At 42.0% G+C, this 24,793-nt stretch overlaps 1 protein-coding gene across 4 annotated transcripts in view; it reads left to right on the top strand.

The window, feature by feature from the left end:
* Positions 1-2,571: 2,571 nt before the first annotated feature.
* The window catches only part of LOC124616754 (protein shifted), a 57,566-nt gene continuing 35,344 nt past the window's right edge, over positions 2,572-24,793 (top strand). Inside the window, exons 1-6 of one of the 4 annotated variants that reach the window (XM_047145133.1) lie at positions 2,572-2,714; positions 3,205-3,357; positions 3,560-3,657; positions 7,443-7,587; positions 8,120-8,263; positions 11,765-11,965. In XM_047145133.1, coding sequence (XP_047001089.1) covers positions 3,240-3,357; positions 3,560-3,657; positions 7,443-7,587; positions 8,120-8,263; positions 11,765-11,965 — 706 coding nt within the window. In that variant the 5' untranslated portion in view covers positions 2,572-2,714; positions 3,205-3,239. The other 3 variants (XM_047145130.1, XM_047145131.1, XM_047145132.1) reach the window with 3 other exon arrangements.

Here is a 24,793-nt window from a genome sequence, read left to right as displayed (position 1 = left end):
AGATAGTGGTCCAGATTGCTCTACACACCAGTACCTCTAACGTCCAGTAGCACATCATATTGCATTGATACATGCCTGTATTCATTGTGCATACTATCCACAAGTTCATCAAGGCACTGTTGTCCATATTATCCCACCACTCAACCGCAATTCGGCGTAGATCCCTCAGAGTGGTTGGTGGGTCACGTCGTCCATTAACAGCCATTTCCAATCTATCCCAGGCATGTTCGATAGGGTTCATGTCTGGAGAATATGCTGGCCACTCTAGTCGAGCGATGTCGTTATCCTGACGATGAATGCCTCGCCAATATGCTGCCAATATGTTTGCACTATTGGTTGGAGGATGGCATCCACATATCGTACAGCCATTACAGCACCTTCTATGACTACCAGTGGTGTACGTCGGCCCCACATACTGCAACCCCAAAACAGCACGGAACCTTCACCTTGCTTCACTCGCAGGACAGTGTGTCTAAGGAGTTCAGCCTCACAGGGTTGCCTCCAAACACGTATCTGACGACTGTCTAGTTGAAGTCATATGCGACACTCATCGGTGAAGAGGACATGATGCCAATCTTGAACGATCCATTTGGCATGTTGTTGGGCCCATCTGTACCGCGCTGCATGGTGTCGTGGTTGCAAAGATGGACCTAGCCATGGGCGTTGGGAGGGAAGTTGCGCATCATGCAGCCTATTGTGCACAGTTTGAGTCATAACACAATGTTCTGTGGCTGCACGAAAAGCATTATTCAACATGATGGCATTGCTGCCAGGGTTCCTCCGAGCCATAATCCATAGGTAGCGGTCATACACTGGAGTAGTAGCCCTTGGGCAGCCAGAGCGAGTCATGTCATTGACAGTTCCTGTCTCTCTGTATTTCCTCCATATCTGAACAACATCACTTTGGTTCATTCCGAGACGCCTGGACACTTTCCTTGTTGAGAGCTGGCACAAAGTAACAATGCGGATGCGATCAAACTACTGCGGTATTGACCGTTTAGGCATGGTTGAAATACAGACAACACGAGCCGTGTACCTCCTTCCTTGTGGAATGATTGGAACTGATAGGCTGTCAGACCCCCTGCGTCTAATAGACACTGCTCATGCTTGGTTGTTTACATCTTTGGGCGGGTTTAGTGACATCTCTGAACAGTCAAAGGGACTGTCTCTGTGATACATTATCCACACACAACATATGTCTTCAGGAGTTCAGGGAACCGGGATGATGTAACATTTTTTTTTATGTGTGCATAAAAAAACCACAGAAAGGTAGTTTTTCCTTGGAGGGTGGGGTGGAGGGAGCTTTGTCAGTTCTGCCAAGGGCATAGTTTTATCTCAGCATGGGTTTGCTCCTTTGGTAAAGATCAGTATTCCATACCTATACAAACAAAACTGGAAGTCATTGTCAGATTTTTAAACTGGTTTTGGATTCTTTTAGTTTCTTGTTTTAGCATTATGATAATTTTTTCTTCAATCCATTTTTTTCTTTTACTTTTTAGGAGTTTATCCAAATAATAATGTCATACATGAATAATGACTTGATACTGCTATGGCACATTGCTACCACAAATGGGCAGCTTGTGTTTTTGTGTGAGAATTTGAACTGCATATTGAATTTTTTAATTAACTTTGCAGGCACATCTCCCACTCTGGTTCTTCCTAAATGTGAACACATAAACAAAATGTATCACGCAGTTAAAACACTTTTTCCTTCAATGGATAAAGCTGGTGTTACAGGGCATGGTTTTTGATCAGTGTGAAAACTGGCTGCTGCTGGTTTTTTTTTTTTTTCACCAATGGGACTTGTTTTTTAATTACTTCTGTTATCTGCAAAATGTATGGTTTTCCTGCTTAGTTGTTTCCATGGAGAAGTAAGAGGACAGAACTGAGAACTGTCCTCTGACGGGCTCCATACCTTATGCTGTGATACATTACTGTGCAAACTGGTTATCCAGCATGTTTTTGTACTTTTATTTATCTTTGCATTAGTAGACGCCTATGGTGATAGCCAAGTCAGTACTTTCATTATTATTAATTTATGCACTGTAGTGTCATGATTAGGAACTCAAAGACTATACTAATTTGAAATGTAACATTAAAATGATTCTCTAAAGCTGTTGATATTTCACTCAAAAAGACTGCAGTGACTCCATTCATAGGTCACCAATGCGTTTTGAACAAAAATTACCGGTATCTGGTGATATTGTTGGAATTATTACCAGCTCCAGCGTTCAATTTTCACAATATGTGTTATTTTACTTCCTTTACAATCGACTTGATAGGTGGATAAGTACATGTGGTACCGATATACGTCGTCTTTGTGACTGATCTTGAGTACTGAGAGTCATCATGCAATAAACCTGAGGTGTCTTTCGGACATTTTTTTCCAGAATCATTCATTTTTTGTGCTATAAAGCACCACGGCTTTAATCCGAAATGTTTCTCCTCTCCAGTGACATTATGTCGTTATTGTAAAGCAATGCGTTCAGGGAAGGACCAGAAATTATTATCCGTTATAGTTATCACGTGCAGCATCCTGTTCACTGAAGTCACCATCTCTTTATCAGTTGTATCAGAACCAACTGAGTGAACTGACCGCAAATCTACTGTTCTGCGCGATGCAACAGGTGTGAGGGTCACGTGACCTTTGTTTTCGTGTAGCCGGCTGGGTTACCGGTGACAATAGATTGGACGCACGCGAGCAGAGATGCAGGGTGAAGTACCATGTTTTGGTGCGATTAATGCATTGCGCTGTCGATAACCCTGGCTCTCAGCTGCAAGCTTTGTTTTTTGGTTGTTTCTTTTGGTGAAAGCCACGTTATATAATTCGCAACAAAGCTGGTAGGAGGATTTTGTGTTTGTGATATTCAGTAACATAGCTTTCTCGTGTCATGCAAATGAAGCTGCAGATGAATAAAAACCAGTCAGTGTTGAATTAACAGAAGTCGTATATACGGATTCTTTAAAAACCGCGCCTTAGCAATGCACCGTTGCAGTCCGCTTGTATCGGATGGTGTTACGACGGATCGTATTGTGCTCACACAGTAATTACATGTTTGTGGAAGGAATTTCTGTCATTATTTCATCATGTGTTATAAAGTGGAACTTTCACTGTACCCCTTTTGTGTTTATTTGCCGTCCCGTACTGTGATTTCCGATATTACTAGTTGCGATGACATTTACACTTGTCTTTCTTTTCTGTAGACGCAGTTTCTCATGTCTAGAAAGGGTGATTCAAAATGCAGATAACTGTCATTGCCTTCCTAATTTCTTTTGTCACCTGTATACCACGCGGCAATGACAACAACAATGACCTTTCATTGTGGATTGACGAACAGCAAGTAAAAATGTTTAGTGGTAAGTGGAAGAGTTTATTTTTCATATAATGCTTTGCTTTTATAGTAGAAGGCCTAATCCATTTATTTACCCATCTTTCAAAATTCAGTTAAATGAAATATATGTGTTAAGACAGAAGTCTCATTAAAATATTTACTACCAATGAAATAACAATACTAGTGAAAAATTGCTGCAAAAATTTGCATTTTCATCATTTTTACAGGTTTCTCGATGGAAATTTATGCAATAGCTAATGGTAGGGTACTCCCATACATATTGGATCCAAACTTTGAGAAATATCTTCCAATTATCCCATCTGAGGTATGTTTTACGCAATAGACATTTAGAATATGTAGTATTCTACTATTATTTCTTGTAACTAACCATACAGAGTTTGAATTCGTAGACAACTCTGAGGCTACACGCATCTGTAATCCATAATTGTGTGAAAGAAGCTGCTCTAATATTCACTCAGATCTTGATAAGATTTCTAAGTGGTGCAAAGATTGGCAACTTCCTTTGAATGTTCGGAAATGTAAAACTATGCAGTTCACAAAATAAAAATGTAGTTTCCTATCGCTATAATATTAATGAGTTGCAGTTGGAATAGCCCAACTCATACAAATACCTGGATGTAACTCTTTGTAGGGATATGAAATGGAATGATCACATACGCTCAGTTGTAGGTGAGGTAGATGCAGACTTCGGTTTATTGGTAGAATATTAGGGAAATACAATCATTCTACAAAGAATATTGCTTACAAATAATTTGTACAACTGATGTTGGAATATTGCTGAAGCTTGTGGATCCTGTACCAGACAGAACTGACTGGGGGTATTGAATGTATACAGAGATGAGCAACATGAATGGTCCCAGATTTGTCTGGCCCGTGGAATAGTGTCACAGAGATGGAGAAGAAATTGAATTGGCAGGCTCTTGAAGATAGATGTAAGCTATCCTGAGAATACCTTACAAGCTTCAAGAACTGGATTTAAATGATGACTCTAGGAAAATACTACAATCCCCATGTGCTGCTCACTTTGGGATCATGAGGACAAGATTAGATTAATTATAGCGCGCGCGCGCGCACACACACACACACACACACACACACACACACACACAGGAATTTAAACAATGATTCTTTCCTAGCTCCATAAGTAAACTGAATGGGAAGAAACCCTAATCGTTGGCACAGTGTGATGTACCCTCTGCCATGCACATCACAGGGGTTTGCAGAGTGTAGATGTAGAACATTGATTGTGTAAGTAGTACTTCTAGTTACTGCTCGTTTCACACACTTTTGGTTGGTTACTGTAGGTTCTTTCCACTGCCAAGTAAACTTAACAGTGAGACTATGTATTAAAGAGTTAGTAAGAAAAACAGACTGTATTCGCTATAAATGCTATAATTTGGAATGTGACACTGCTGCACAGATTTGTCAAGGAAGCACATACGACTGCAAATAAAAGCTATGTGGTGGCACCACTCCTCCCCTGTATCCTGTTAGATTTGTGACAATTGGCATAGCTATCGTGCACAAGTTGTGCTGCATGACTCATCATTGAGAAGTAAAGTCAGTCTTAATTTAAACATGTTTCTGCTGTCCAGCATGAACTTTACTTCCATGAGTAGAAAACAGATCACATCTTTCATTCCTTCCAGAGCAAAATTTTGATTCTCAACAGGATACCATATATTTTAATTTTCGCCGTTCTAGAATAGTATTTAGTGTAGACTGGCTGAGGAAAACAGGAGAGATGCTCGAGGAATATCCAGTTAAGTCATATCACATTACTTTAAAACACTGAAACAGATAATAGTTGCTGCTTGTCCTTTTACATTATTATTATTATTATTATTATTTATTTTTTTATTGGCATAGCAGTAGGTTGCTGTAAATAGAATGGTATGTTCCATTACTCATTGGTTCCATTACTCATTGATAGTAACTCAGTAAGTTTGTTGATTCCAGAGAGTGCTAATTGCACAGACGTTGATGACGTCTCTTATTGACTTTCCTACAGAGCTAGTAAGGGCAATAACCCATAAATATTTTGATGGGTCCAATTTGTACCTGGTTTGATAAGTGAAACATTTAACACCACCTTCCAATAATCAAGATACTGGCCTTCATTTTAGATTTTATTGAAAAAAGCAAGGATAATTATTTACTTTTCTACGTAGTTGTCATGTTTTTCCAAGCATTTTTTGTAATGTGACATAAGTTTTTCCAAACCAGTGTTGTACCGGGCCAGGTCCTGTGCTCGTAATAAGCCATTCACTGTTGTAACATCATCATCGTTGTTGGCATGTGTAGCTCCAAGATGCCCTTTCAGACCATGATGCACAAATTTCAACACTAAAAGATTTTTGTACTCGAACAAATATTATATATGAATACAAACCATGTAGTAAAGCTAATCACAGTAAGTCAATTTTTACATTTTCTAACACACAATTCAACAAAACCCAACATTTTAATTCCACAGAATGGGCATATGATTAGTGAAACTGAACATTTCAAATTTCTAGGTGTTAGTTCAAATTTATAGGTGTTCAGATAGATAGTAAACTGTTGTGGAAAGCCCACATTCAGGATCTTGTTCAAAGACTTAATGCTGCCACTTTTTACAATTCGAATGGCATCGGAAGTAAGTGATAGTTCATCACAAAAAGTAGTCTACTTTGCTTATTTTCATTCGCTTATGGATATATGGTATTATATTTTGGGGTAACTCATCCCATTCTAAAAGGTTACTTTTGACTCAGAAATGGACAGTTCAGGCAATAAGTGGTGCAAGTTCACACCTCTTTTGTCAGCCCTTGTTCATTAGTCTGGATATACTGACATTGGCCTATCAATATATATGTTCTTTACTGTCATTTCTTGTTAACAGTATTAGCTTATTCCCAAGAATTAGCAGCTTTCAGTCAGTTAATATCAGGCAGAAATCCAGTCTGCATTTGGATCGCACTTCCTTGAGTCTTGTGCAGAAAGGAGTGCTGTATACTGCTGCATCCATTTTCAGTAAGATGCCACAAGAATTCTAAAATCTTAACAGTAATCCACATGGTTTCAAATCGAAACTGAAGAGTTTCCTCATGAGTCACTCCTTCTATTCTGTCAAGGATTTGCTTGAAATATTAAGCTCATTCCTATGTTATAGTATTGATTGTGCTTACATAAACTCATGGCTTGTCTTTTTTTGGGTTCATAAACATTTTATTTTATCTGTTATTACTTTTATGTTGCAATTTAATTTACTGATATGTTGCATGACCATGGATATTTACTCCTCAGTTTGGTCATATGGAACTAGACATGCAAAATAAAAATAAAAAATAAAAATGATCTTTGAGTTGCAGGGAACATGTGGAAATCACAAGGAAAGGTCTGGTGAACATGGAGGATGAGGGAACATTGAGGGCAGCTCACAGATTCCTCAAGACATTACAGTACCTGTCTCCATTCATTGCACTATTATGAAGCAGATAGTGAACGAGCAAAATCCTCTGATAGTCGCAGAAGATGGTTACCTTAACTTTCCCTATTGAATGTGTGACATCTGCCATTTTTGGGACACTTTCAGCAAGTTTCTTCTACACCATATCATCATGTTTTGGTATACCTATAGACTGCATGCTAAATCTTGACAGCCAAATATATTACTTGGTACACTGCTGTAATGGACTGGAAAAAAAACAGTTAACTTCTTCCTTATTGATTTTTTTCAATTTATCTTTCCAACAACTGAGAGATGACACTTTAAGCTTCAAGGATGATGATTTGTATGGCAGGAGTTTTTTGGGGGGGGGGGGGGGGGGAAGAGGAGAAGACCCCACTGCTCCTCTCCCCTCCCCTGCCCCTCTCCCCTCCCCTCCCCTGCCCATGCCCCCTCAGCTCTCACCTGCCATCCTACCATTTCTCCCTTTACATATTTGTAAGAATGTTGATAACTTACTTATTGTATTTTCACGGTGTTAAACCCCACCATGGTCATCAGCAAACAAATTGGTCAAGTCAAGCATTGGGTACACACTTAAATTCATTTTTCTGTGTTATTCTGTATGGTACTCATGTTTATGCTTTTGTCCATTGTAGGTTGGCTATGTGAATTTTACCTGGAAATCAGGGTCAAAGAAATATATTTACAATTTCGATCGATTACAGTCATTCGATGAAGCGATTTTAGACCCACCTGTTATCTCTATCAAGACAAAGGGCAGAATACCACGTAGACCTAAAGGTAGGTTGTTATTCAAGAAGAATAACTTTGTGGATAAGCAGTTTCCTCAAGTTTCATAATTTGCACACGTATTTATTGTGAGTATCAAGCAGTTTGTAAACTTGACCATTTTTAGTTCACAAAAATCTGTCCTTAAAAAGGGTTTAAGGCATTAGCCATCATGGTATGAACTGTGCTAATATTAGAGTGTGTTGTTTGTATGCATAGAAAGGAAAATTCGCCCCAGAAAACTAAATTATGAGACAGAATTTGTGGCCATTACTTAACATCAAGAGGCAAAAATATGAGCAGGCTCATATAAAAACACATGGCATTGTCCTAGAGGTGTAGGTTGGGAAAGTGTGCCAGATACCTGCTTTTGATATGTTGTGAAAAAAAAAAATTTTTAATTAAAATATCCATCCTAAATTGAGAGGAAATGTATTTTCATAAATTATATGCTAGTTAAAAAGTTTACATCCCCTGCCCATGATATCTGTGCAGGTGTTGTAAGTGACATGACTGTTCCTAAAATTTTAAATTTTTGCTGTAGGTTTCAGTGTCTCCTTGCCATGCTCAGGAAACAGCTCTGGTATTGCAGCTTTCGGCATTGGCCTCATAATTGAAAGCCGTAAAGGAAAGCCATTGCCAGGCACACCTCTTCGTCTTCGATTACGGAAGGAGTGCGCACAGAGGGGTATGTTTGCTTTTGCAAAAATTGTCCTTTTTATTAGGGACTTTCATATTGTGTTGTTGTACCCCCTGTACTCCTACTACTTCCAGTACATTGTTCGTCTTTCACACGTAAAATTGTTCATTTGTTTTTATATAATTGAACCAGCACATGAATGACTTAAATGGTTTTCCTGTTCTTTTTTCTCCAGAAATTCAAAATAGCGTTTACACACTTCATGATCCAGTCCAGTTTTATCTGAAAAGACGTTTACATTTGATGCCTGTTAACTCATGACAAATGCTCTGAAATATTAATTATATAGTTTCAGCTGTAGAATGGAATGACGGAAAGCTGTTGGTAATCATTATTCGCAATTGCGAATTCATCTGATGTTTTTAGTAACGGCTGTGGTCGCCGCAGTGCACCGTCATCAGAATAACACTGGCACTGCAATATCATATTTATCTGCCAATGCTGGGCATGCAACTTTCAAGCATAATGTCTGATCTGTATGGGAATACACATAATGGATGTACGAGTACAGATCATAAACGTATGGAAGTTTGGGTCTTGCCATGAGTTGTGCACGGATAGCCAAATGGTAAGGTGACTGTTTGCGAAAACCAGGAAATCCGGGTTCGAGTCCTGGTCTGGCAAAAATTTTCATTGTCATCATTCCATTCTACAGCTGATGGTAGTCATTATTTGCAGTTGCGAATTCATCTGATGTGTTTAGTAATGACTGTGGTTGCCACAGTGTATCGTTATCGGAATAACACCGGCCCTGCAATATTGTATGAATTAATTTTGTCCAGTAGATGGCTGCAAACATTGATAGGAAGAATATAATGAAATATGTCTTTTATTTTAATAACAAATTCAGAGTAAATACCTGTAAAAATTTTAGTGTGATATGTCTACATCTGTAATGTGGTTAGCCGCCTTACTGCAGGTGCTGGTGGGTACTTCTGTACCTACCATTTCTGGCCTTCATTGTTGCATTCACAAACCAGCACGGGAAGAAAGGCTGTCAGTGAGCCTTCATATGAGCACTTAATTTCTAAGTTTTTCACATTGTGATCATTTTGTGACATCTGTTTGAGTGGGAGTAACATGTTGCCTTGCTCTTTTGAGGATTTCATTCTTCTAAAAGCTTGCTTCTGATTCTTGTGATTGCATCTGGTGTCCTTCTTTTGCACAGTTACAGACACCTCAATTATTTTCTTCGTAGCACCACATTCAAAATATATTTAGCACATCTGCTACAAATGAGCAGGAAATTCCCACAGCGCTGTTTAATAGATACACAGGCACGTCCAAACCAAGTGCTGAGTTAGAACAGACAAGGTGATTAGCAGTGGTCAAACTGTCACCAGTCTTGAGTCATGTGATGCATTAACAAGCTTGTTATAGAACAAGAAATGATGTCACCCTTCTTCTTTGCTCCAAGAAATGGTGCCAGTGTGTTCATTTATGTATGTACAACTAACTGCATGCAAGCCATTAAAGAAATGCCACATATTGCTTTTTAAATCTCATCAGTGTTTTGGAGAGCTGTGCTCAGTTAAGGGAACAAATATAAGTGAATTAAAATAATTAGTAATAAATGTACTAGTGTGTTTTCCTGGTGAATATGCTGCTTGAACGTCTCTCAGACATACAGCCACATTGAATGTTTGTAGTATGAACTTCCAGTGCTGTATTGTGTCATCGTGACCATCAGATTACTCGTGTTCACAGACGCCTTGATCGGTAGTGAATGATGTACATAGTTGCCCCCTCCACTCGTGGACCTTGCATTGGCACTCTGCCTTTGTCTTGCTCAGTGTCCTACTTCTGCTTCTTACAGGATGATGACATCAGATCCAGCCGAGTGGATGCAGCAGAAAATGATTGAACTGACTTGAAGCTCATTTACAGACAAGGCAGCAAAGAAACTTTAGCTTTACAGGCTTCCAAAGATGCGCAAGGAGGGCATACTCCTGAGATCCAGAGATCCATAGTAACCACAATAGGAATGCCAACATACCCCTTTGCAAAGCACATGACATCAGTTTTGAGTCTCTTGGTTGGCAAATTTGAGCATCACAATAAGAACTCTGCTCAGTCCGTAGAATGTTTACAACCTGTAAGACCGGTCACCTTAGATCGTGTGGCCAGTTTCAACATTTTCACTCTTCACCAGGGCTCCATTTAAAGAATCACTACAATTATTTGGGGCCACATACTTCCTCTTTGACTGACAATACTATGAACAAACTGACGACAAGCCTTTGGGTAGCTGTCTGTCACCCATGGTTACTAATATGTACACAGTTGAGTATAAGGCCTAGGCACAATACTTACCACCATTAAAACTGGGAGTTTTATTCATATTTGCTGACTATACTTTCATCAAATGGCCACATGGTAAAGAGAGCTACAAGTTTTCTTACAATACCTGAACTCCATCCACATTGAAATACAGTTCACTATGGAAAGGATGCAAATTGGCCTGTTACCATTCTTGGATGTTCTGGTATAGAGAAGACCACAGAATACTGGAAGACAGTATCTACTGGAAGGCAACTCACATAAACCATTACCCCTGTATGCCTGTAGTTCTCATCACAAGTGGAGGAAGTGCTAAACTCAAAGGTCCACAGTGCTCGTGTGATCTCCAACAGAGAAAGTTTAACACCAGAACAAGCCTACCACGGGGTCATGTTCCAGAAAAAGGCTATAGTGACTGCCACATTTGGCATGCCTTTTGGTTTATGACAACAGGATACATGAGGCCCGAGGAGGACAAGCCTACATCCCATATGTCAGCAACATATCAGAAAAAAATTGGAAGAATTTTATGCAGGCACAAGTTCAAATGCTTGTACCACCTGCCAACCATAATTACGTCCCTTCAAAATAACCTGGGGCTCAAAACCTGATGTGTACCTTGAGTGTGAGTATGGAAACACATGTTTGACAAAGCATTTGCAAGGTTGAAAAAAGATGCCCAGTGACCTCCAGCAGCAAATGAAATCGGCAATTGCTTGAGCATTGCTTAGAGCCAAATCATGAAGTGAAGTATGGAGACAAAAAGGTTTTGGTGAAAAATGGCCCTCTTTTTGGACTGTGCATAGGAGGAGGCCGTCAAAATCTGGCTACGAAAGAACCAATCAACAAGGACTGTGGACCTGAGCTTATACTAGCGTAGAAAACAGCACTGAAACTACCTCAAACACAGTGGAGGCTGAAGGCTGAGCAGGATGAATGTGGAGCACGGAAAGGGAGGGGGGGGGCACACACACACACACACACACACACACACACACACACACACACACACACGTGTGTATTCCAATTGATTGCCTGAGAGACTACTGCAATTTGTAATATATTTTATTTAGGTTATTGCAAATATTTTAAATAATATAAAAAGAAAGGCATAAATAAGAATATAAAATAATTTGTCATATTAGGCAGTCTATCTACCATTAATTTAGAAAGAACTAAACATTACAATAGCTTGCAATGTGTTTGCAGGTCCTGACCCAGAGTGTGATAAGAAGTGTGCAAATGGTGGCTGGTGCAATCATGACAAGATCTGCCAGTGTCCTGAGGGCTACATGGGACAGCACTGCCATACAGCCCTCTGCTACCCACAGTGCATGAATGGTGGCAGTTGCACCTCTCCTGGCATATGCTCATGCCCAGACGGCTTTCAGGGTCGTCACTGTGAAGGGGGTAAGTCATGATATCTCGCATCATCATACTGAGTCAGTCTCTAGCTTCAAGATAGTGATGCACAAAAAGCAAAAACTGGCAATGATAAAAAAAAATGTTAGAGTAAAACAAGAAATGGCGATAAGGTGTATCGTGTAATCACTTTTAAGTGCTAAAATGAACAATTGCACAGTAATAGACTTCTTTATGCAGTGATTGTCATTGTCAGGCAAAAGACATCTGCTGCTGGATAAAGGCCTCCTCTAGACGTAACCATGTGTTTTAGTCTGGATCTACACACATCCGTGCGGGTTTCTTAATGTCATTTTCCCACTTTTCTTTGTGTCCTCGTACTGTCTTTTCTTATTTGTTGCAATCCAACAAAAAATGTACTTTGTCCATCTACCATCTATTTGCAAGACTAAATGTTTCACACCTCCATTTCAAGTCCTTTTACCTTTTTTTTAGAAATAATTAGCCCTTTTATTTATGTCAGCATAACTTTCAGTTTTCAATGATACCGAACTTTCTGCTTAATTTAATGTAATTTAGTTCCTTATTCTTAAGTAACCACAACCATAAACAAGTTCATGCTTAATGGGTTTCTAAATGTCATCTATTTTTATTCTGCATCTTATGTGCCTATGAAAATTTGAAATTCAACATTGCTTTAGGATCATCACAGCCCATAAAACTAGATCAAAAGGAAAATCTATTAATTTGCAAAGAGATAGAGGGGCTGACCAATATGTACCTGCAGGAGGCAAAATTCCAGTGCTACTGATAGACACCATTAAAACAGATCAAACATAGCCTAGTGTTTGAAACTAGTAGTTCCTTCCTAATGCAGGAAAGAGAGATCAGTTGAAAGGAAGGGCAGGTCACTCACCAAAAATTTGTATTGCCCTATGATGTCTGTCACTTCTGGAGTCATATCCAGAGTTTCCCACCAAAGAATCTTTATTTAGTTTTTGTTAATTTTATTCAACTCCCCAGTTATCATCTTTTGGGATTTGCAAATCATTTATTCATTTTCTGTTACTCTTCACAGAGGACCTCTTGATCTTAGTACCAGCATATTGACCACAGACTTGAATGATTTCCATGGAATATATTTCTTTAGACATATCTGGTTAGTTATTTCTGAGATTCATGTAATATTGTTGTTTTCTAATTTTCTTTTTTCAGTAAACCCTACAACCAGATTCATGACAGCTCTCCTCCTCTTTATTCAACCAAAACAGCTAGTTTAATCATACTTCGTCATAAACACTCCCCCCCCCCCCCCCCCCCCAGACACTTCTGATAACTAATATGTCTCATGTTATTTAACTCCTCTTCCAACTCTACTATCTGCAGATCCCAAAGTTTTGAAATTTATTTCCCTTAAATCAAGTCTAATAGAAACAATTGTGTATTTACAGCCCATGCTATTGCCTATATAGTCAAACTTCATACAAAAAGGTGTAGGTGAAGAAGTAGCTGGCCATGCACCATTACCCACTTTTCCTCAGTCCACTACTCTCAACATTCTTTCACCCAAGCTATGACACTGATAACATGAGAACACTGTAGTACATTGCACCTCCCCTTGCTACAGCATTACTCTTCCCGTTTAGTTTCATGACTTTACATGGCTTTACGTAGTGTTTCCATCTTTATTTTTTTTGTCAGGTATTGTATATCATCAGTTAGGTGCTCACTTGAGCTGCCATCTCATTTTCAGTTGTCTTAAAGTACATGAAAAATGCAGATACAGATGCTTCCTGGGGATGTTGAACAGAGTGGGCACTGAAAGAGACCCACACACAGATTTGCTCAATAAACAGTGGGCTTCAAAATATTTAGTCGTGGAGTACAGGGCAGCCTATTGTAAATGTACGTTAAAAGCAGATGGGAGGTTGGAGAGATAGATTTAAAAGGAAGAAAGAGATTTTTTAAATTATAACATGCCAATAGCAATAGGGTCTCCAACAACACTATCTGTAATATGTTAGCCTACCAGGCCCCAAAGACTTCATTCAGATAAGTGGCCAGTGCTAAATCTCAGCAGAGATGTAGCATGTAAGTCTCAGCTGTTGTCTGAGAGATTATAAATTTCAGACAATATAATCAGTTTGCAGGCTTATCATGTAATACTTGGATCACTCCAATCAGTGTTATCAATTCAAAGTACCCTGGCAGATTCCATTAATCCTTATTAGGGTGTAATTTAGGGCTCTTTCCCAGTTTCTATTACAGTCACATTTAGCAACCCAAAGTTGTAAATATTGCTAAATATGGTATGGGCTTATTTTGTATAGCATAATTTTTTAATGTTGTCTTTATTCATCCTGTGAATAAAAATGAACTTCCCCTTGACCATTTCATTTGTCCATAGTTTTTCTTCTTCTTCTTCTTCTTCAAAGTACATGTTTAAGGAGCTATTGTCTATTTCTTTAATAAGGTTGTTTCCTTCAAAGTTCCTCCATATATGTCGATAAATAAATACTGCCTCTTGTAGCCCAGAGAACTAGTTGCCATGAAAATGCACTTTGTGTTGTTAGCTCCCATTATAACAGTATTAAACATACAGGTATTTAACTGTGTGGTAGCTACTCCTTACTTTTCAGATTCCTTCACTGTCATAGTAAAACTTTGAATGACAAGGCCACACTTATAATGACATCAGAGATTTCAGTGCTGTGATACTTATTAAAGCTTTCAGTGTAACATTTTTAATGGAAGTGTGAAAGCTAAGACTGCCAGCATATCACAATTCCTAACACATTATGCCGTTTCAGTGATAGTTAAATGGTAGTGAAAGTGGTAATGTGCTGGACCAGCATTACAATGGAGTCCTCTAAATGAGACAGCAAATCACATGAATCAAAAATCTTTCTGAGAATATTCTGGCAGCAGATGTCATTTGCATTAAAAATAAAATCATTGTTATGTGAATGAAGATTTTTGTGGCATGAGATTGCAATAAAATTTTCTAGAGTTCCTTTCCACATCCAAATGTTTGATTAATACAGTGAATGTTGCCTGAAAACTATGGAATTAGTGCTGTAGGCACAGTGAAGAGAGATCATATTAATCAGTTACTTAACTTATTTTTTGAAATACTGTAGCTTATTTTTTGAAATACTGTAGGCAGAGATGGGCTAGCCCAAGGATTTTAAAAGAGTGTGTGTATGTGTGTTTGTGTGTGTGTGTGTGTGTGTGTGTGTGTGTGTGTGTGTGTGTACACGCGTGCGCGCACATGTTTTAGAGAGAGAGAGAAGGACATTTTACTCCATCCAGGACATATTTTCGAATATTTCTGTCGATGCTCGGTTTCCCTCAGGTTTGCAGCTCATGGTACAGACCTGTGAAATGTTTGCTTACTCCACGCATGTGCCATGCGATTACATGGATTTGAACAACAAAGAGAAATATGTTTCCAGACTGAGTGCAAAGTTATGGCCCATTTGTTCGTGTACTTGTGGAAAGTGGTGGAAACAAACAACTACCTTGTAGAGATAGTCTCTGGATCATTGCTGACAACATGTATGTATCATTTACTGCTTACTGCCTACATCTGTGCTACACATTGACAGATCTTGAAAAATGTTAGCAGCAGTCAACAATAGTACAGAAATTACCCAGTACTTGCGAAATCTGCAGGTTTGAACATTGGCAGCAGGGGCCATAACTCGGGGAACAAGCTACTTATCTGTTGTCAGTTCATACTTGAAGAGCAGCAGCAGGGGCCATAACTTTGTTAATGAACTACAGTGGAACTGACGTAGCAAGCATAATTTGTTCCAGGATCCTACTTGTAGTACGAAACACTTGTTAAGTGAAACAATTTATCTCGTATAAAGTATGTAGAAAACATGCAGACAAAGTACTAAAAGTTTTATCTTACTCATGCCATTTATTCAGAGAAAATTATACTTGCAGTATTAGGTACTTTATTATTCACAATAAAGAACTAATTCTTTTTTACCAGTAAGCTATCTACAGCCATTTGTTTCTGCCTATGCTTCAACACTTGGCAAAAATGCGACACAGGTTTATTGTCAAATAAATTTGAAGAGCATGTAGCCACTGCATCATTCGGGTGATGATTTTCAATGTATAAGGGGTCTTCAAAAAGAAACGAGCCGGAGGCATAATTACAGAAACCAGTACCTGTATGTTAGAAGTATTGACCCGAGCTGTTGAGACACTTGTCCCACTGTGACAAAAGGCAGTGAATGGCTGTCTCATAAAATTCCCGGGGCTGCAATGTTAACCAGTTCCGCAAGTACAGCTGGACATCTTCGTCCGAGGTGAATTGTTTGCGCCTCAGAGCCTTTTTAAGGGGACCAAAAATAGTGTAATCACAGGGAGAGAGGTCCAGACTGTATGGATAATGGATATGGAAATAGTTCCCCTCCCTGGCCACACCATGGGAGAAGTGAAAGGTTAAGGATGGTAGCGAGACTTATTCGCTCCGGTACCTAGTTTGTACGAGAGCTGATGGGGAGTCTTTCATGATGATTCTTTGTAGAGCATTTAGAGGACAAGTTTTGGGAGGTGGAGGGCTTGTCCAAAATGCGCTCTGGGGCAGTTTTGATAAAAACAGCATTCTCTGCCCAGTCACTGGCTTTACTCGCTTGTGACAGGTTGGGAGATGTTTCTGTTACCATTGCGCCCCATAAGAGCTAAAATATGGTCTAGGGCATTATATTCCACAGGGACCTTCTTTTGCAGTCCGATGACGAGCTGCGTGCCAATTTGCAGCGGCGAGGTGTTAATTTTGTCCGGCGCATTCATCGGGGTCCGAGGGATAATCGGATTGCCACCGGTGCCTTCATCTTGGCCACATTGCCTGAGAAGGTCAAGGTGATGGTCTGCCGCTGTGACGTCAAGCCCTATATCCTTCCCCCGATGCGCTGGAAGTTCGGCCATATGTCTTCCCGCTGTATTTCCAGCCTCACATGTTGAGATTGCGGACGCTTATCACATCCCAATACTCCCATGTGCCCTGCCTCCCATCTGTGCCAACTGCAGAGAGCACCATTCGCCTTTCCTGCCAGGCTGCAGGATTTTACATCAAGAGAGGAAAATCATGGAATATAAGACCCTGGACCAACTGACCTACACTGGGGCTAAGAGGAAATATGAATGACTCCATCCTGTGCAAATGACTTCCTCTTATGCCGCCGCTACGACAACAGTGATAGCCCCATCAGGTAAGCAAATTCCAGACTACACCTGCCCCCTTGGCCATAGGGGGTACTACTCTCCCTGTTGCTCCTGTGCCACCTACTTTGGAGGCAATGTCCCCTCACCTATCAGGGATGTCCGTCCCCACTTCTAAGCCGGAGAAGCATCCAACTTCTTCGGCTCCTCTCGCTTGGAAGGGGTCCCTTGGGTCCCTCCCTTCCTAGATTTCCACCAGTGGAAAAGATGACACTCACCAGTGGCTGAAGTGCCCACAAGCAGCTGGTCGTTGGGCTTCACAATCCTCCTCAGACTTGGAGACTGGATCAGTGAAGCCCTCCCAGACAGTGAACCCCAAGGAGCAGCGAGAGAAGTCCAAGAATAAGACCTCTAAGACCAAGGCCCTTGCGGTGGCACTCACCTCACTGCTACCTACAAGCTCTGTGTCTGAGGATGAGCTGGATATTCTGGCATCTGCTGAGGACCTAGATCTTGCCAGACCCTCAGACACAATGGATGTCGATTGTACAGGTACTCAATTGGTGCCAGAAGGTGACCCAGCGGCGTAATCTGTCTCCTCAGTCCCTTCACATCTTTTTCGGCCGCGGACTATGTCATTCTCCAGTGGAATTGCAGCGGTTTTTACCACCACCTTGCTGAGCTCCGACAACTTATCAGCCTTCACCCTTTCTTCTGCATTGCTCTCCAGGAAACTTGGTTTCCAGTGATGTGAACCCCGCCCTCCATGGCTATTGGGGTTATTATAAGAATCAGGCAGCTTATGCGAGAACATCTGGTGGAGTCTGCATCTATGTCCTTAACTCTCTTTACAGCGAGTGTGTACCTCTTCAAACACCTTTAGAGGCTGTCGCTGTTCGGGTGTTGATGCCTCAGGATGTTACTGTGCAGTATCTATCATCCAGCGGATGGTGATGTCCTATAGCATGTATTGGCTGCGCTGATAGCCCAACTGCCGCCACCTTTTCTGTTACTGGGTGACTTTGACACTCCTAACCCTTTGTGAGGTGGCTTAGTGGCAACAGGCAGAGGCACTGTCGTTGAGCAAGTGTTGGCACAGCCCGTCCTTCCCCTCTTAAATAATGGTGCCCCCACACATTTCTGTGTGGCGCATGACACATACTCGTCCATCGACCTTTCAGTCTGCAGCCGTAGCCTTCTACCATCTGTCCAATGGAATGTGCATGACGACTTGTGCAGTAGTGACCACTTCCCGACCTTTCTGTCACTGCCACAGTGTTGCTCTTCTGGGCGCCTCCCCAGATAGGCTTTGGATAAGGCTGACTGGGACTTGTTCGCCTCCGTTGACACTATTAAGCCCTTTCTCATGATGCCATTGATGTGGTGGTTCACACAATCACCACCGGCGTCGTTTCTGCTGCGAAATCTGCAATTTCCTGTTCTTCCAGGTCCCCTCGGAGGAGGACTGTGTCTTTGTGGTCACCTGAGGTCACTGAGGCAATTAGAGATCGCAGGCGGGCCCTTCAGCATCATAAGCGGCACCCATCATTGGAACACCTCATCGCCTTTAAACGGCTCCACGCCCAAGCCCGCTGCCTGGCCATCAGAAGCAGGAGTGCTGGGAAAGGTATGTCTCCACCACTGGCCTCCATACCTCTCCATCACAAGTTTGGACCAAGATTAGGTGGCTCTATGGATATCAGACCCTTGTCAGCATCCCTGGGCTTTCCCTGAATGGAGCAGTCTGTACTGAATAAGACACAATTGCAGAACTCTTAGCAGAATTTATGCTCAAAGTTCTACAAATTACCCGCTGGCCTTCCACTCCCTGAAAGAGCGGTTGGAATATCGGAGCCTTTCATTCCATACGCGCCACCCCAAATTGTACAATGCTCCATTCAGTGAGTGGGAATTCCAAAGTGCTGTAGCTGCTTGCCCTGATACGGCTCCCGGGCCGAATCGCATCCTTTATCAGATGCTCAAACACCTCTCGGTGAACTGCCAGCAGCACGTCCCAGACCTTTTCAACTCTATCTGGGTTGAGGGTGAGTTCCCATCACAATGGTGGGAAAGCATCGTCATCCCCATGTTGAAACCTGGCAAGAACCCACTGGAGGTGGACAGCTATTCCCCCATTAGCCTCACCAATGTTCCGTGCAAGTTGCTCGAATGCATGGTGAGCTGGAGGTTGAGTTGACTACTTGAGGCTTGCGGCCTTCTGGTTCCGTCTCAGGGTGGGTTCCGTAAGGGCCGCTGTGCCACCGATAAACAGGTCTGCCATCCGTACGGCCTTTGCCCGCCGTCAGCATCTGGTTGCCACCTTTTTTGACATGTGGAAGGCAAACAATACAACAAGGCGACATCACATCCTCACCATGCTTCATGGGTGGGGTCTTAGGGGCCTGCTCACGATTTTTATTCAAAATTTTCTGTCGCTTCGTTCCCTCCACGTTCAAGTTGGTTCCTCCCATAGTTACTCCCGAGTCCAGGAGAATGGGGTCCCACAAGCCTCTGTCTTGAGTGTCTGCCTGTTTTTAGTTGCTATCAATGGGCTAGTTGCAACTGTGAGAACACCCATATCAGCTTCTTTGTATGCTGATGACTTTTGCCTGTACTATAGCTCCACTGGCATTTTGGTTGCTGAACGGCAGCTACAGGGCACTATTCGCAGGGTGCAGTCTTGGGCCATCGCGCACGGCTTTCAGTTCTCAGCTGCCAAGACTTGTGTCATGCACTTCTGCCGGCGTCACACTGTTCACCCTGAGCCACAGCTTTATCTTGACAACGAACCTCTTGCCATGGTGGAGACGCATCAGTTTTTGGGCTTGCTTTTCGATATCTGGTTGACTTGACTGCCTCATATTCGACAGCTTAAACAAATGTGCTGGCGCCATCTTAATGCTCTTCATTGCTTGAGTCACACCAGCTGGAGTGCCGATCGGTCTGCCCATGTACGACTGTATCAGGTGTTGATTCAGTCTCGTCTCGATTATGGGAGCCTAGCTTATGGTTCAGCATTACGGTTGCTTGACCCCATACTTCACTGCATGATCCAACTTGCAACTGGATCTTTCCACACAAGCCCTGTAAACAGCATACTTGTGGAGGCTGGTGTCCCTCCATTGCGGATCCGGTGCCAACAACTACTGGCCGCTTATGCTGCACGTGTTTGTAGCTTGCCCAGGCATCCAAGTTACCATCTCCTATTCCCCAACTCGGTCGTCCGTCTTATCGAAAGACGGCCCAGTCAGGATGTCAGATTGCGGTTCACGTCCAGTCTCTTCTCTCTGGGCTTGAGTTTTTCCCTCTCCCACCTCTTTTCCAGGCCCATGTTGTCTATCCCCATGGTGTGTGCCCTGCCCATGCCTTCAGCTGGATTTGGCACAAGGCCCGAAAGACTCAATCCCTCCTGAGGCCCTCTGCCTTCCGCAGACGCTTTCTTTCCATCCTTGCTACGTTTCCCGGCTTTGCCATAGTCTACACTGACAGTTCGATGGTTGCTGGTCGAATTGGGTATGCTTTTACTCTTGGAGAACAATCTGAACAACGCTTATTGCTGGATGGCTGCAGTGTTATCACTGAAGAGCTTGTCGCCATCTCTCGTGCATAGAGTATATCCGCTCCTGCTCCAGTGAGTCTTCATTATCTGTAGTGACTCCCTGAGCAGCTTACGAGCTGTTGACCGGTGTTTTCCTTGCTCTCGTCTGGTGATGGCTATCCAGGAGTCCCTCCATACTTTTGGCTGTTGCAGCCACTCCTTGGTCTTTGTGTGGACCCCAGGTCATGTCGGCATCCCGGGTAATGAACGTGTTGACAGCTGGCCAAACTTGCTATCAGCTCACCGGCCCTGGAGATTGGCCTTCTGGAGTGTGATCTCTAGTCAGTTTTGCGGCAGAAGGTCCTTGGCATCTGGGGTGATGAATGGCGCACACTGCCTTTACCCGACAAACTTCGGATCATCAAGGAGACTCCCGGTGTGTGGCGCTCCTCCATGCAGGCCTCTCGCAAGGACTCTGTTGCCCTCTGCCAGCATGCATTGGCCACATTTGGCTGACGCATGGTTATTTATTGCGCCGCGAGGACCCACCTCTCTGTCGCTGTGGTTCAGCATTGACAGTGGTCCACATTTTGTTGGACCGTCAGCTTTTAACTGCGCTCAGGCAGACGTTTGCGCTGCCTGATACGCTCCCTGCACTTTTAACAGATGGCGCTGCAATGGCAGACTTCATTTTGAGTTTTATTCAAGCAGGAGGCTTTTATCACTCGGTCTGAGGGTTTGTCTCTCTTTTTTGTGTTGAGTCTGGCCTCTGGCCTACGGTTTCAGATTGGGGTTTTTAGTGTGTCTCTTGGTGATTGGCTTTTCTTTTTTTTTTTTTTTTTTTTTTTTTTTTTTTTTTTTTTTTTTTTTTTTTTTTTTTTTGTTTCCATGGTTGGCCAACCACTGTACCACTCTGTGTGGTTTTAATTCCTCTTTTCTGGTCTTTGCCTATGTCTTTGTTGTTCTGTGTCTTCCCTTGTCATCTCCGTTGCTTGTTTTTGTTCCTTGTGGGTGTTTCTTGATCGTGGAAAAAGGGACTGATGGCCTCTGTAGTCTGGTCCCTTCAACCCCCACAAACCAACCAACCAACCATCCCCCTCCTCCTCCCCCTCAACTACTGATAGCCCCCCCCCCCCCCTTTCCCTCCTCCCGCTCCCCCTTTTCTGAAGACTTCCTCTCCACAACTTCCTGCTTGAAATAAGCTGCAACGCCATAAGCTCTTTGGTGGTCATTTCTTGGCTGTGATCTTCCACAACCTCATTAATATCATTGTTATCCTTTTCTAATCCCATGTTCTTCGCCAAAGACAATCTCATTGACTACAGGCTCCCCAAGAACTGACACAAATGCCCAGAGTCACATTTGACAATGCACGCTGGCCAAAGCTTCTTGCAAACAGAGGTAAGAGTTCTCTCGGTAACCCCTTTCCATGCCTTTTTGATCATCTTGACGGAGGCAATGAATTTGAAGTGATATTCCCAAAAGTCTCTGAGAGTGAGATTGGTAGCTTCAGTCAACTCAAAGCAATGTCTGAAGAATGCTTTAGTGTAGAGCTTCTTAAAGTTAGAAATAATCTGCTGGTCAATAGGCTGGAGTGTTGTTGTTGTAGTCTTCAGTCCAGAGACTGGTTTGATGCAGTTCTCCATGCTACTCTATCCTGTGCAAGCTTCTTCATCTCCAAATAACTACTGCAATCTACTTCTGAATCTGCTTAGCGTATTCCTCTCTTGGTCTCCCTCTATGATTTTAAAGCAGGCTCAAACTTGGTAATTGGATGTCTCTATAGGCCCCCTGGCTCAGCAGCTGTTGTAGCAGAACACCTGAAGGAAAATTTGTATAATGTTTCGAGAAGATTTCCCGACCATGTTATAGTTTTGGGTGGAGATTTTAATTTGCCGGATATGGACTGGGAGACTCAAATGTTTATAACGGGTGGCAGGGACAAAGAATCCAGTGACATTTTTTTAAGTGCGTTATCTGAAAACTACCTTGAGCAGTTAAACAGAGAACCAAGTCGTGGCGATAACATATTAGACCTTCTGGTGACAAAAAGACCCGAACTATTTGAAACAGTTAACGCAGAACAGGGAATCAGTGATCATAAAGCGGTTACTGCATCGATGCTTTCAGCCGTAAATAGAAATATTAAAAAATTAATGATATCAATATAATAAAAGGAAACATTCCACGTGGGAAAAATTATATATAAAAACAAAGATGAGGTGACTTACCGAACGAAAGCGCTGGCAGGTCGATAGACACACAAACAAACACAAACATACACACAAAATTCAAGCTTTCGCAACAAACTGTTGCCTCATCAGGAAAGAGGGAAGGAGAGGGGAAGACGAAAGGAAGTGGGTTTTAAGGGAGAGGGTAAGGAGTCATTCCAATCCCGGGAGCGGAAAGACTTACCTTAGGGGGAAAAAAAGGACAGGTATACACTCGCACACACGCACATATCCATCCACACATACAGGCACAAGCAGACATATTTAAAGACCAAATATGTCTTTAAATATGTCTGCTTGTGTCTGTATGTGTGGATGGATATGTGCGTGTGTGCGAGTGTATACCTGTCCTTTTTTTCCCCCTAAGGTAAGTCTTTGCGCTCCCGGGATTGCAATGACTCCTTACCCTCTCCCTTAAAACCCACTTCCTTTCGTCTTCCCCTCTCCTTCCCTCTTTCCTGATGAGGCAACAGTTTGTTGCGAAAGCTTGAATTTTGTATGTATGTTTGTGTTTGTTTGTGTGTCTATCGACCTGCCAGCGCTTTCGTTCGGTAAGTCACTTCATCTTTGTTTTTATAAGAAATATTAAAAAAGGTAGACATTTTTTTCTGTTTAGCAAAAGTGACAAAAAGCAGATTTCGGAGTACTTGATGGCTCAACACAAAAGTTTTATCTCAAGAACAGATAGTGTTGAGGATCAGTGGACAAAGTTCAAAACCATCATACAATATGCATTAGATGAGTATGTGCCAAGCAAGATCGTAAGAGATGGAAAAGAGCCACTGTGGTACACCACCGAGTTAGAAAACTGCTACGGAAGCAAAGGGAACTTCACAGCAAACATAAACATAGCCAAAGCCTTGCAGACAAACAAAAATTAAGCGAAGCGAAATATAGTGTGAGGAGGGCTATGCGAGAGGCATTCAGTGAATTCGAAAGTTCTATGACTTGGCAGTAAATCCTAAGAAATTTTGGTCTTATGTCAAAGCGGTAGGTGGATCAAAACAAAATGTCCATACACTCTGTGACTAAAATGGTACTGAAACAGAGGATGACAGACTAAAGGCCGAAATACTAAATGTCTTTTTCCAAAGCTGTTTCACAGAGGAAGACTGCACTGTAGTTCCTTCTCTGGACTGTGGCACAGATCACAAAATTGTAGATATCGAAATAGATGACAGAGGGATAGAAAAACAATTAAAATCGCTCAAAAAAGGAAAGGCCGTTGGACCTGATGGGGTACCAGTTCGATTTTACACAGAGTACGCAAAGGAACTTGCCCCCTTCTTGCAGCGGTGTACCATAGGCCTCTAGAAGAGTGTAGCGTTCCAAAAGATTGGAAAAGGGCACAGGTCATCCCCGTTTTCAAGAAGGGACGTTGAACAGATGTGCAGAACTATAGACTTATACCTCTAACGTCGATCAGTTGTAGAATTTTGGAACACACATTCTGTTTGAGTATAATGACTTTTCTGGAGACTAGAAATCTACTCTGTAGGAATCAACATGGGTTTCGAAAAAACAATCGTGTGAAACCCAGCTCACGCTATTTGTCCACGAGACTCAAGAGGGCCATAGACACGGGTTCCCGTGATTTCAGGTGTGCCACAGGGGTGTGTCGTAGGACCGTTGCTATTCACAATATACATGGATGACATCGGAAGTTCACTGAGGCTTTTTGTGGATGATGCTATAGTATATCAAGAGGTTGTAACGATGGAAAATTGTACTGAAATCCAGAAGGATCTGCAACGAATTGACGCATGGTGCAGGGAATGTGCTGTGAATACATAGAAAGAAAGATCCTTTATCATTTAGCTACAATATAGCAGGTCAGCAACTCGAAGCAGTTAATTCCATAAAGTATCTGGGAGTAGGCATTGGGAGTGATTTAAAATGGAATGACCATATAAAATTAATCGTCAG

The sequence above is a fragment of the Schistocerca americana genome, chromosome 5 (assembly GCF_021461395.2).
Source record: "Schistocerca americana isolate TAMUIC-IGC-003095 chromosome 5, iqSchAmer2.1, whole genome shotgun sequence".
Lineage (NCBI taxonomy): Eukaryota > Metazoa > Arthropoda > Insecta > Orthoptera > Acrididae > Schistocerca > Schistocerca americana.
This window is presented reverse-complemented; position numbering and strand designations above follow the sequence as displayed.